The sequence below is a fragment of the Hibiscus syriacus genome, unplaced genomic scaffold, assembly GCF_006381635.1.
Source record: "Hibiscus syriacus cultivar Baekdansim isolate YM2019G1 unplaced genomic scaffold, ASM638163v2 tig00110503_pilon, whole genome shotgun sequence".
NCBI lineage: Eukaryota > Viridiplantae > Streptophyta > Magnoliopsida > Malvales > Malvaceae > Hibiscus > Hibiscus syriacus.
In genome coordinates, this window is record NW_024062764.1 from 7149392 (window position 1) to 7163159 (window position 13768).

The 13768-nt window shown below is 34.2% G+C and overlaps 1 protein-coding gene across 1 annotated transcript; it reads left to right on the forward strand.

Annotated features, from left to right (window-relative positions):
* The first annotated feature begins 8016 nt into the window (after positions 1 to 8016).
* LOC120129809 (BTB/POZ domain-containing protein At5g03250-like) lies at positions 8017 to 13301 on the forward strand. The gene is made up of 4 exons (XM_039147218.1): positions 8017 to 8027; positions 11279 to 11339; positions 11485 to 11554; positions 11628 to 13301. Exons 2-4 carry the CDS (start codon positions 11281 to 11283, stop codon positions 13299 to 13301), a joined length of 1803 nt encoding a protein of 600 aa, XP_039003149.1. The 5' UTR covers positions 8017 to 8027; positions 11279 to 11280.
* Positions 13302 to 13768: the final 467 nt, after the last annotated feature.

Consider the following 13768-nt stretch of genomic DNA (forward strand, 5'->3'; position numbering starts at 1 on the left):
CTAAGGTAATGAATGTCTGTTATGATTTTTAATGTGCTTAACTTAACTTTACTCCAGCTTGAATTAAGATCATTCATTTACCTTTGAAGTTGTATTCTCAGAAGGGGCTTGGTTAAATTGCTAGTGTGATAAGGAAACCTTTGTATATTGCCCGTGCTACTACTATGAAGTACTTGATTTTCCTAATATTTTTGTTGATATTAAGGTGTGCGGTGCGATTTCTAAGTCTTTCATGGTTGAGCTTGGGGGAATAAGATTCATATTAGGGTGTAGCTTGTTGGGCTCCTTCGAGGTATGATAGGTGTCATACATTTGGTCATGATGGTGAGAGGTGTCCAAGTAAGGTTGATGAGGTTAAATTGACAGATTGTGTTGTTAGTAATGATATGCATGTTATAAATGATTCTTTGGTGGAATGGAATGTTTCTATGATTAATGTTGTTGAAAGTGAGAGTTTGGTTGTTGAGGGTTTCTTGAATGCTAGTTCAGATCTTGATGATGTTGGGAGGCTAGCAAATCAGGAAGACATGGCAGTAGTGGGTACTATTGATTCTGCTAGGTGCTATGCAGTTGCTATTTAGGAGGTTGGTATGAGACAAGTGCATAGCCGAATAAGTTTGAGCTTTTGGATGATGTTCCTGAGGTTGTTCATGAAACTATTATTTCTAATAAGAAATCTAGGGCTACTACAGATGGGGTGGCATAGTTGATGTAGCAGTTAAAACCTAAGGGGAAAAGGATAATGCTAATAAGAAGAAGCGTAGGGTAAAGGGGGTTTAATGGGTGTTGTTTCTCATTCTTGTCGATAATTTTGACCTGGAATGTTAGAGGAACCTCTCAAAGTAAAAGCAAATTCTGCATTTAGTAAGGAAGTTAAGGATTGAGGTGCTTTGTTTAGTTGAAACTCGTATTAAGAATGAAAGTGTTGTTGGTGTTTCACAAGGGTCGTTTAGTAGTTGGAATGCCATTTCTAATTACTCTGAGACTTTTAATGGTAGGATTTGGGTTTTGAGTAGGGGTTTTTGGCAGGTTGAGGAGGTCTGTAAGACTAATCAGCATATTTCTTGTTTACTGATGAATGGGGATGTTCAATTTTTCTTTCATGCTATTTATGCTTGAATAGTAAGGATGATAGGGCTCGATTATAGGAAGTTTGTTAGATTTACGGTTTTTGGTTGCGGATACTCCTTGGACTTTGGCTGGGGATTTTAATATTGTTTTGTGTCCCCAGGAGAGCTTTGATTTTGATGGTAGTCAAGGGTTTACTTGTACTATGCAGGATTTTATTGAATATTATAGGGTACTAGTGTTATGGATCATCCATTTAGTGGTGTTGTGTTTACTTGGTTTAATATGAGGGAATTGTTTCATTTGTCTAGAAAGTTGGATAGGGTGTTGGTTAATCACAATTGGTTGCAGTAGTTCCCTAATTCTAAGGTGGAGTTTTTAAGGTCTGATTGCTCAGATCATTACCCAAGTTGTATTATGGTTAAGGCTTTATTGGGTAAACCTCCTCTTTTTTTTAAGTTCTTTCACTTTTGGGTGAATCATCCTGTATTTTTCTAAATTTTAGAGGATTCTTGGCGAGTGCCATCTTCTAGTTCTGTTGCAAGGCTTGTTTTTCGAAACTAAAGTGATTGAAAGGTCCTCTTACGCATTTGAACAAAGAGCATTATGGTGAGATTCAAAAAAGGGCTATGATGGTTTGAAAGGATCTTAAGGCAACTCGTAGGCTTGTGTTTCTTTCTCCTTCTACTGAGAATATTGGTGTTGTAAAACGGATTACTTAGGAGCTAGATGGTTTGATTAGGGCGGAGGAGTTATTCTTGAGGCAAAAGTTGATGGTGCATTTCATTAAGGATGGGGACCGAAATTCATCTTATTTTTTAGGCAGTTTACCACTAGGAAAAAAAATTTAATATGATTCAAGTCCTTCAAGATTCTCGAGGGCGTAGACTTGATAGTTTTCAGGATATCTCTACTAAATTGTTGAAGCATGTTTCTAAAACTTTAGGGGTTGTTGATGAGAATGTGGCTCCATTTTCTGATACCCATATTAAAGAAATCTTTGACGTAGAGCTGTTTGAAGATAGGCAAAATAGCTTTGTAGCTCTAGTGACCTCTAAGGAGATTAAGGGTGTGTTTTTTCCATGATTGACAATAAGGTCTCAGGGACTGATGGATATCCAACTAGTTTTTTTTCCTCGAATTGTTTGGAGTATAGTTGAATATGGTTTTATTAAGGCGGTGAAGTATTTTTTTCTTGTTAGTTTCTTTACATGCAGGGTTTAATGCTACCATTTTAACTTTAGTCCCTAAAGTTATGGCTCATTTGGTTACTGACTTTAGGCATATATATTGTTTCATGGTTTTGTATAAGTATGTTATAAAGATTCTTGCAAATAGGATGAAGTTGTGATTGTCAGATATAATTTTTCCCAATCAAAGTGCTTTTATAGCTGGTAAGGATTTGGTGGATAATGTCTTGTTAGCTCAGGAGCTTGTTAATAGTTATGGGAGAAAGCATTTATCTGCCCGGTGTGTGTTAAAGGTTGATCATAGGAAGACTTTTGATTTCCTTAGATTCAGAGTTTGAGAGTTTGTTTTTTCAGGTGTTGAAGGTGATGGGTTTCTCTTACAGTTTAGGGTGTAGATTCAGGCTGTATTCCTAATTCTATGTTTTCTATTAGTTTAAATGAAGGGTTAGTTAAGTATTTTTAAGAGGGAAAAGGGTTAGGTAGAGGGAACCTTTGTCCCCTTACATTTTCATTAATATTATGAATGTCTTGTCTCGATTGTTGAATTTGATATATCAATAAAGTATGTTCGAATTTCATTCTAAGTGTAAAAGAGTTGGCCTTACACACATTTATTTTACGAACGATCTCTTAGTATTTATTAATGGGAAGCGTAAAGGTTGTTTTAGGGGTGAAGAATATTATGTAGGGTTTTTATAAGATGTATGGCTTGCAAATGAATGTTTCTAAGAATGAGTTATATTGTCCTAGGTTGGGATCCTCTGAAATTTAGTTGTTGGCTAAATGCACTGAGTTTCAGGTTGAGTCTCTCCCTGTAAGGTATTTGGGAGTTTCCCTTGTGTCTAAGTGTGTCTCCTCTGTTAGCAGTAAGGCTTTGGTAAGGAGGATAGCTGGGAGAATTAGAAGTTGGCCTTCGATGTGTTTGTCATTTGCAGGAAGAATACAATTAATCCAAGCGGTAATTTTCAGTATTCAAAATTTCTAGTGTTGTATTTTCTTGTTACCATCCATAGTGATTAAGCAGGTTGAGAAGCTTTGTAACTCTTTTCTTTGGAAGGGTTCGAATGGTTCTTCTAGGGTCACTCGAGTTAGCTGGGAAAAAGTATGTCATCAGAAGTGTGAAGGTGGGCTTGGGATTAAGGATATTTTTGTTTGGAACAAGTCTTATATGATGAGGTGCTTGTGGATGCTTATTGTCAATGATGGTTTTCTTTAGGTGGACTCCATTTAGAGTTATATTTAGAAGGGATGTTTCGTTTGGCAGATACCTTAGAGGGTGGGGTCGAGCTGGTTCTGGAGAATGATTATGAGGTTGTAAGATGATTTCTCTATTGTTGGTAGCCTTGGTGGGGGGTTTAGTGCTAGGAAATTGTGGGATGTTCTCAGACACAAGCAAGTTAGGATTCCTTGATATAGGATCATTTGGGGGTGTGTTATTGATTTCTCTTCATTCGTTTATTGCTTAGTTAGTGGTTTTAGATTGATGGTCAACTAGGGATCGTATGATTTATTAGGGTGTTTATGTTGATTTCTGCTTGTGTATTTTGGACACCAACATTTCATTTTAAGGTAAAAGGTCCCTAACGTTTGACTAAATAGACACTTTGACCCCAATTATTTTTTGAACATTTTGGTGCCAACATTTCATTTTATGAAAAAATGATCTTATTTTGGAGCATTGATCATTTGTTGACTAACAACTTTAATCCATGAAGGACATGTTTGTCTCAAAATAAAACGTTGGAGGGGCTAAATTGCTTTTAAAAAATAAGTACCAAACTTAGAGGTGAGAGTTTGATCGAGTCAAGTCGAGTAAAAAAATTTGAGTTATTCAAGGTGATGAGTACTATTTTATAACTCGGAGTTGACTTGAAATTTGATCGAGTCAAATCAAATTTTTGAGTTTCTATTTAAATTTAATTATAAATATTTACTACTATGACATTATTTGATTCTAATTTAAATAGTATTTTATAATCATATATAATACATATATATTTTTGTATTTTTAATATGTGATTTACATATACCATACAATGTCGAAGGATTCGACTAAAACTTTGACTTAAACTTGAAAATCAATATGCTAATTACTAAAAATTTTGAATTATTCGAGTTGTAAAATACAGCTCGATTTGAACTTTAAAATTTTTCGAGTTGAGTAGAGTTTATGAAATTACAACTCGAAGTCAATTCGAGGTGAACAAAAAAAATCAATTTTTCGAGTCGAGTAGAATTCTGCTCACCCCTAAAAATGAGTATTTAATCCAACCTTAACAATATTTTTATATTATGCCTATACTATTCATGCCTCAAACTTTAAGGTTTAAGGGTTCCAAGCGATTAAGCTCAAGTTGGTCCAATGATTAAGTTTTAACCTTTATTTTCAAAGGTGTAGAGTTTGAATCCCTCAAATACTAAAATATGTATAATTATTTTAGTAAAATGATATCATTTTGGATCTTTTGAGTATCAAAATAGTCACATTAAAATGACATCGTTCTAGTGTGAACGTTACATCAACAACCATCAATCACATCACTACATCATTAACGATTTAACGATCTAATGATATAACTAAAACATGAATTAAAATTTAATGTCATAATTGGTAAAATTAAAAATTCAATAAGCGGTATTATACCCAAAGTTAAATGATATCCGATATAATATACAATTAATTTTTTTTCAAAGATAAAAAAAAACTTTTCACACCCTTAAATCAACTTTAAACTAAAAGGCTTAACTAAAAAATAAGTGCTCAAATTATACCCTTTTTTCCAAATAGGTGCCTAAACTTTTTGTTTCGATTCATCTATGTGTCTAACGTTACAAACGTTACAACTTTAGGTGTTTGATTCGTAACAGACTTTAAATTCCACCATTAAATGACACATATCGCGTTCAACATATTTTGAAAATTTTATTTAAAATAAAAAAAAATTAAATTATAATGTTTAAGAAAAACCCAAAAATTTCAAAAATTTAAAAAACCTCCCCAAAATTTTTAAAAACCTAAATCTAATCCCTATACCCACACCGACAGTCACCATCGACTAGTTACCCAACAACAAGGATGACCATCTCAACAGCAAGGAAGACATAGGGAGATTGCAAGGATGGTGTTGACGATGGTGGTTGTGGTCGGCAAGGGAAGTAAAGTTAGTGTTAGGGCTAAAGGATTTGGGTTTTTTTTTGTAATTTTAAATAAATTTGGGTTGTTAAATATACAAATAATTTTTAAGTTTTTTTAAAAAAAATAAAATTTTAAAATTATCATAATTGGACACGTGCCACTTAACGGAGTTTTTTTAACGATCATTATGATCAGGGCACCTAAAGTAGTAACGTTTGTAATGTTAGGCGCTTGGATGAATCGAAAAAAGTTTAGACCCCACTTTAGGAAAAACAATATAGTTTGGGCACTCATTTTCTAATTAATCCAAATAAAAATTTTACTATAAGGAGGAAAACCAAGTTTGGTTTACGTAGCAGATATGGACTAGTGCTATTAATTTGACCAATGGCATTCTATGTTTTTTAAAAAAATGTTTTTAAAAAAAATGTTTTTGTGTTAATAATTAATGTGTTAGTTATAATATTAGAACATGTGACCTAAACTTAGTGTCCAAAGTCTCAGAACACGACACAACCAGTTTAGCTTCAAGTTGTTACATAGGGTTCATATATGCTGGCCTTTTAAACTCATAACTCCAACTGCAAATTGAGGCATTTAACCCTCATTACTATTATTTTTTTTAATGATTATGGGGCGAATGTATTATGTACAGTAATATCTGTTCAAAGACTCTCAATCATTTGATAATGAACGTTTATATTTTTGTATACATGAGTTTTAAACTTGAAATCTCAAAAGATAATAAAAATCTCTTAATAACTAAAATCGTTTAGTTTGCACTACTATTTTTTTTAAATAACCTACGAGTAAAGACTACTCGAAACAAGAGATTAAGACGAAGAAACTCCCATATTTTGAAACATGAATCCCTTTCTACGGTAAACAATGATTGGTTGGTGTAAAGAACACAGAAAGAGACAAATGAACAAGAAGATGAGCTGCCATTTCAGACCCCACAACCTTTGTGTGGACAATGAGTCTTCCCTAACATCATATCAGAACTGAAAACCTAAATCTCATGAATTTAAATAACAATAATGTGTCCCATGTCAAATGTGGTTGGCCTTTGTCCCCCATCCACCTCTATTCCTTCCGACATCCGCCATGCTTGTGCACTACCATGCCCTAAAGCCAGCTAATCCCCCAGCAATATGTATGTAGTATGTTCAAATGGTCTCATTCAACATATGCTCTGTTCTATATTTATCTTTCTTTTTTGTGATTTGTATATGGTTTTTGCCCGCCTTCTTTGTTTATCACATGGTAGGCCATTTTTGTATTTTTTATTGGATTTATTAAAATGATGCTTTTCCGTATTTATTAATTTTAATTTTTTTATTTATATGGGTATTTCATAATTTAGAAGTCTCCTACGGAAGTTGCTCTCAACCTAGTGTTGGGGGTAGCCTATTATCTTACCTCCTCCTTACCCCATCCTTACCCCATTACATATGAGAACAAGGGACAACCATTAAAATGATGCTTTTCCATATTTATTAATTTTAATTTTTTTATTTATATTGTTTTGAATCCATGTATTTATTACTAATTAATAATATAATCTCATACACTCTACAGAGATTAATATCAGGAGAAAACATCCAAACAAAACATGCTTATATATTTTAGTGAAATAGTCAAAATTAATCAAAGACCATAAAAGGATGACAATCCATCAATCAAAATACAGATAAGCAAAGTTGGTGACAAGTTTATCCTAATGGTACATTAGTGACAATAAAGATACATGAATCTCATCTCATCACATAGTAATAATCGGCATCTCTATGTGCCACTTGGATTGAAGTCCAAATATGCACTTTTCTGCCTCGTCAAAAACTAAAGTCCATATAATATATGTACACAAGTACTATAGAGTCTATGACATGTCAACTGTATTTAAAAATCAACTAAATGACAATTCAAAATGTATTTTGTAGTATTTTAATATAAAAGTTTTACAAAGATTTGAATATTATAAAATAAAATCTCATAATTCGATTTAATCACATATAAAACTACACATGATAATTTATCACAGTCAAAACTAAGCAAAAACATAATCAACGTTACGCAACATCTAAATAATTTACCCAAGCTTACCAAATAATCATGAATGACATATGAAGTGCTCATAGTTTACGACATTTATATATGACAACCTTACAATCAAAATCGAATGCTGATGAACCAAATAACACTAGATGTTAGATCTAAGTTTGGGCTTCTTAAATATGCCTTTAGTTTAGGGATTAGACCAGTAATTTAGGAGTCATTGGATGTATCTTTCTCCATAGCTCTATAGGGTTTAATAATGATGTTTAAGGAAATTGATGAAGATATCATACTTCAATCTGATTTGACCCGAAAATATATATTTTCTACTCGAAATCTGATCTGATCCGAGTTTAGAGGCGACTTAACCCGATCTGAATCAGACTCGACTTTTTGAGATAAAACATGAACCCGACCCGAACCAATATTGAAAATAATAATAATATAGAGAGTGTTATTATTGCAATTATCCCTAAATTTATAAGATAAATTTATATTATTTTTCGGGTCAGGTTGGGCCATGTGTTTTTCACCTTAAACCCAAACCCGAATCGAACCTAAACTTTTTATAAAAATATTCGACCCAATGAATCGAATCGAGGCAAAACCCATCAAGTTCGAGTCTCATAACTATTCCTTCCTCTTCATCCAACACGTGGACAAAATATCTCAATTTATAAAATTAAATAAAGGGTAAAGTATAATAATGGTCACTGAACTTTTCTAAAGCATTCATTTAGGTCCCCAACTTTTAAAACTTGCAATACAATCCTCCAACATTTAGTACGTTTGCAATATGGTCCCCGACGTAACCGGTCGTTTGACGTCGTTACACAGCCGTTAGTAAGTTTGCAATATGATCACTGAACTTTTCAGGCGCTTGCATTTAGCTCCCCAAACTTGTAAAACTTACAACACAGTCCTCAATTTTATTCTAAACCCCAAATTCCTTTTCGATCTCGAATTTCATTTTTCGTTTCTCTTTTCCCATTTCCAGTGTAACTTTTCAATCAGGGATGCATGGAAAATTCTAATCTAACTTTGAATTTTGTGGATGTGTTGACTTAAATAAGGGTCCATTGAGAGAAGACCCGACCAAGGGACTATTGGGACCATCAACGATTCAAGGTGTAATGTTAGATACATGTCATCTCAAGTGAAGCATAGATGTTCGATGAAATGCTTGTGAGAAAAAATGGGGTTAGAAATGCAGAGTTGACAAATACTACTAAGATGAACTAAGTATCATTGTTGAAATTCACCAACAAAGCTGGAATTATTTTGTATAAATGGCATAAAATAATTTCTTCGTTTAATCCTTGTGGTTAAAGATTTTCCAACAGATGATCAAATATAATGAAATCCCAAACAACATATTCACTTGCCAGTCTCTTTCGTAACTTGAAAGGCATCAGGACAGGGTCAAGTGGCTGCTCCAAATATACTACCCTATCATGATGCCTTTCGAGTTGCGTGCATGCAGAATTGTCTTCTAAAGCTATAATTCAATACAATTCAACTGTAAAATTTCCAAAACATGTAAAAAAATCCAATTCGTTCACGATATATCAGTCCCATAATCAACATGAACTTATTAAAAAGAATACGAGTTCATATGACGCCGAAAACCATAGGTCGAATCAATACAATTCCCTGTAAACTAGTACCAGCAGTCTCTCGGATTGAGCCTGACGATTTCACTCTGTCGATACTCACAACCAATTCCTTGATTTAAAGAAAAACCAAACAAGAAGATCAAAAAAATTTAGCCTATGACCCTCTTTCACTTCTATTCTGATGGACTGAATATCTTTCATAAGGAGTACTAAAACTTTTGATTAAGAAGAAAGAAAGAAAATTAGATGGTTTTGGTTCAAAACTAACAATGAATATCTAGATCATTGACATGCAGTTCCAGAAACATAAAAATTTCAACAAAAAACACACAATGTGAGTTGAAAATGGGAAAGTGCGAAAAAGGAAAAGCTTCATTCCGGATAGCCTAAAAGAGAAAATAAATACATTCTTGCCGGTGAGGGGAGAGACTAAGAAATAAACGCAATCGGTGTTGCGTTTCAACAATTCTTCCTCCATTTTTTCTTTGTAAATAAAAAGCTAAAAGACAGAGCATTGCTTGGGTTTACAATTTTACATGGCAAAAAATTGAAGAAAAAAAGCCAAACGAGAGTGCATGTGAGTGAAAGAGATTGAGAGGTGAATGTGTTGTTTGGGATTTCATTATATTTGATCATCTATTGGAAAATCTTTAACCACAATGATTAAACGAAGAAATTATTATATGTCATTTATACAAAATAATTCCAGCTTTGTTGGTGACTTTCAACAATGTTACTTAGTTCATCTTAGTAATATTTGTCAACTCTGCATTTCTAACCCCATTTTTTCTCACAAGCATTTCATCGAACATATATGCTTCACCTGAGATGACATGTATCTAACATTACACCTTATATTGTTGATGGTCCCGATAGTCCCATGGTCGGGTATTCTCTCAATAGACCCTTATTCAAGTTAACACATCCATATAATTCAAAGTTAGATTAGAATTTCTCATGCATCCCCGACTGAAAAGTTACGCTAGAAATGAGAAGAGAGAAGCGAAAAAAAAAAATTCGAGATCGAAAAGGAATTTGAGGTTTAGAATGAAATTGAGGATTGTGTTGAAGTTTTAAAAGTTGGGGGATCTAAATGTAAGTGCCTGAAAAGTTCAGTGACCATATTGCAAACATACTAACGATAGTGTAACGGCGTCAAATGGTCGGTTACATCGTCGAGGACCATATTGCAAACAGACTAAATGTTGAAGGACTGTATTGTAAGTTTTAAAAGTTGAGGAACCTTAGAAAAGTTCAATGATCATTACTGTACTTTACCCTTAAATAAATTAAAGCTTTTAGGACAACAATATAAAAAATGATACTTACGTAGCTTATTCCTCAAAAAAAAAACCCACTAACTTTTATCAATAGTCTAATCATGCTAACAAACCTTCCGATTTTCCCTTGTTTTCACTTAGATACCAAGACTTTCAATGCTTCACATTTTAGTCCTTTTCAATCTTTATAATTTAATCCTTAATTCAATTTTGGATCGAATCATAATTTAAATGAATAAAATTCATTTTCAATAAACACACATTCAAAGACCGAGATATTTAAATGGGATCTCGTAACTTTATCTTTTGCTCATCAGACATTGAAAAAGAGTAATTTATGCGATTAGTACTTAAACTATCAAATTGTGTCTGTTTTAGTACCTAAACTTTTAATTTTTTAAAATCATACCTAAAGTTTAGTTTTTGTTTCATTTTAGTAACCATGTTCAAAATTTAACATTAATTTTTGAAAAAGTTTGAAAGTTTAGGTACTAAAACGGACAAAAATTGATAGTTTAGGTACACTAAACGCGTTAAGTTTTTAACGTTGAGGTATTAAAATGAAATAAAAACTAAACGTTAGGCATAATTTTGAAAAAAATTAAAAGTTTAGATACTAAACTAGACCAAAACTGATAATATAAATACTAAATGCGTAGTTTACCCTCGGAAAAATTTTAAAAGAGTGATGACAGTGAAGGAGGGAATGAATTCCAAAAGTATGAGAAAATAAAGGAGATCCAATCATAGTCAAAATTGGAAACCACTCCTCTTAACTTCATTGCATTAGACTCGCTAAACTTACTTCTTTTCATTATCATTTTTTATTTTTAATCTTTTAAGGCTTATTTCTTTTCCATTTCTGTTATGTTCTCTCTGGTAATCATTTATGTAAATTCATAGTTACATTAAATTGAAATAATTTGAAACAAATGGCCTTCTTGAGGCTGGGTTCTAAGCCTGAAGTATTTCACCGTGAAGGTTGCTCTTGGTAAGCATGTTTATATTGATGACTAAAAAAGATTCTGATAAATATTAACTTCAAATTTGTATAAGATATGTTTATATTATTAATTTTTATAAATAGTTTGTTTTAGGATGTGTGCGTGTTATCGATTAGGGTTATTTTGTTTCAGGGTTTGCACATCTGGACTTTCGAGCGACATTTGCATTAACATTGGAGAAATGTCTTTCAATCTCCACAAGGTGTGTTGTTTGCACAATTAAAAGAAACCAAGTTGAATTCTATGTCGTGTCTCATTTTGGATAATTATTGTAGTTTCCATTGCTTTCAAGAAGTGGGTTGCTAGAAAGACTTATTGAAGAGTGCAGCGATGGAGAAGGATCGAGTTTAAGTTTGAGCCTTGATGATATACCAGGTGGAGCTATAGCCTTTGAGCTTATATCGAAGTTCTGCTACGGCGTACGAATCGAGCTCACCGCGCAGAATGTCGCCAGCATCCGATGTGCGGCCGAGTACCTCGTAATGACAGAAGATTATGGAGATGGAAATCTCATAATGCAGACCGAGTCTTTTCTTAACGAAGTGTTGGGGAATTGGGATGACTCAATTACAGCTCTTGAATCCTGTGAAGAAGTCATGCCACATGCCGAGGAGTTTCACATCGTCTCGAGATGCATCGATTCGTTGGCGACAAAAGCCTGTGCAGATCCGAGCTTATTCGGCTGGCCTTTGCCTGGACGTGAAGCCAAGAAAAGTCCCCAAAATGAAGGTTTATGGAATGGAATATCAACCGCAACGAAGACACAACGTACAGGGGAGGATTGGTGGTACCAAGATGTATCATTCCTTAGTTTACCTTTATATAAAAGACTGATTTTAGCCATCGAATCGAAAGGTTTAAGGCCGGAAAGCATTGCGGCGTCGGTGGAGCACTATGCTCTGAGGTATCTCCCCTTGATGAATCGACAATCAAGCTTCGACGATATGCACAATGTTAATACCGTGACTACTTCCGAAGCCGATCAGAGGGCTCTGTTAGAAGAGATTGTAGGGTTACTTCCTAACAAGAAGGGAGTCACATCCTCCAAGTTCCTCATTAGATTGCTTCGTACAGCAAAGGTGCTACGCGCTAGCCCGTCGTGCCGAGAAAATTTGGAGATGAGGGTCGGAGCTCAATTGGATCAAGCTTCCCTAGTGGACATACTAATTCCGAATATGGGGTACTCGGAGACTCGTTTCGACGTGGACTGTGTTCAGCGAATTCTTGACCATTTCATGTTAGTACAACAAGCTGCAGCATTAGCAACTCCTTGCAATGTCGAGGAGGGGGAGTTAACAAACGGATCGCTCGATTCGTTAACACCGATGACGATGGTGGCCACCTTGATAGATGGATTCTTAGCAGAAGTAGCATCGGATGTTAATTTCAAGCTCCCAAAATTCGAAGCTCTCGCAGCTACAATCCCCGATTATGCAAGACCTCTCGATGACGGACTCTATCACGCCATCGATGTCTACATGAAGGCACATCATTGGATTACAGATAACGAGCGAGAACAGCTCTGTAAACTAATGAACTGTCAAAAGCTCTCATTGGAAGCGAGCACTCATGCAGCGCAAAACGAGAGGTTACCTCTCAGAGTGATCGTTCAAGTCCTCTTCTTCGAACAACTCAGGCTTCGCACATCGATCTCAGGCTGGTTCTTTGTATCCGATACTCTCGAGAACTCACACAACACTAGCGGTGGGATCGAAATGAACTCGATGGCAACACGAGAGCTAGCTAATGGCGGCGATGACGATGTCGAGCAACGAGTTTCCGAGCTTGAAAAGGATTGTTCGAGCATGAAAGAGGAGATAGGGAAACTGATGAAGGCGAAGAGAAGTTGGAGGAATTTTACGAGGAAGTTGGGTTTTAATAAGAAATCGAATTCTTGTTGTACCAAAGGAACGAAGCCTACGAATGTAGGAGCATTTTCACAAATTTGATTGTAACTTCTCATTATTAAACTTTATCTTATAGTATGATAGTATTTTTCTTAATAATTTCTGATGATAATAAAGTAGTATATTTATTTATAATTTTTTAATTATTAATTATATATATTACAGATGTTGATGTTCGAATATATATAACCATATAATGATCACTACAAATAGGGGTGACACAATGAGCTCAGTCTCGAAAACTTTATCTAAAATAATTGGAACCTGAATCTAAAAATAATTTTCTTGATATTGTTCATATTTTAATAATATAGGTTTATATAATTTAGGGTAAATTACACCATATATCACCAAAATTTAGGGGTTGTATCGTTTATACCACTAAACATTTAATTTTGTCAATTGTAGCAATGAACTTTGATTTTCATTTCAATTATACCACTGGACCGTTAAATCGTTAATAGTAAAATCAAAACAATATCGTTTTGGTGAGATGTCTACATTGGTAG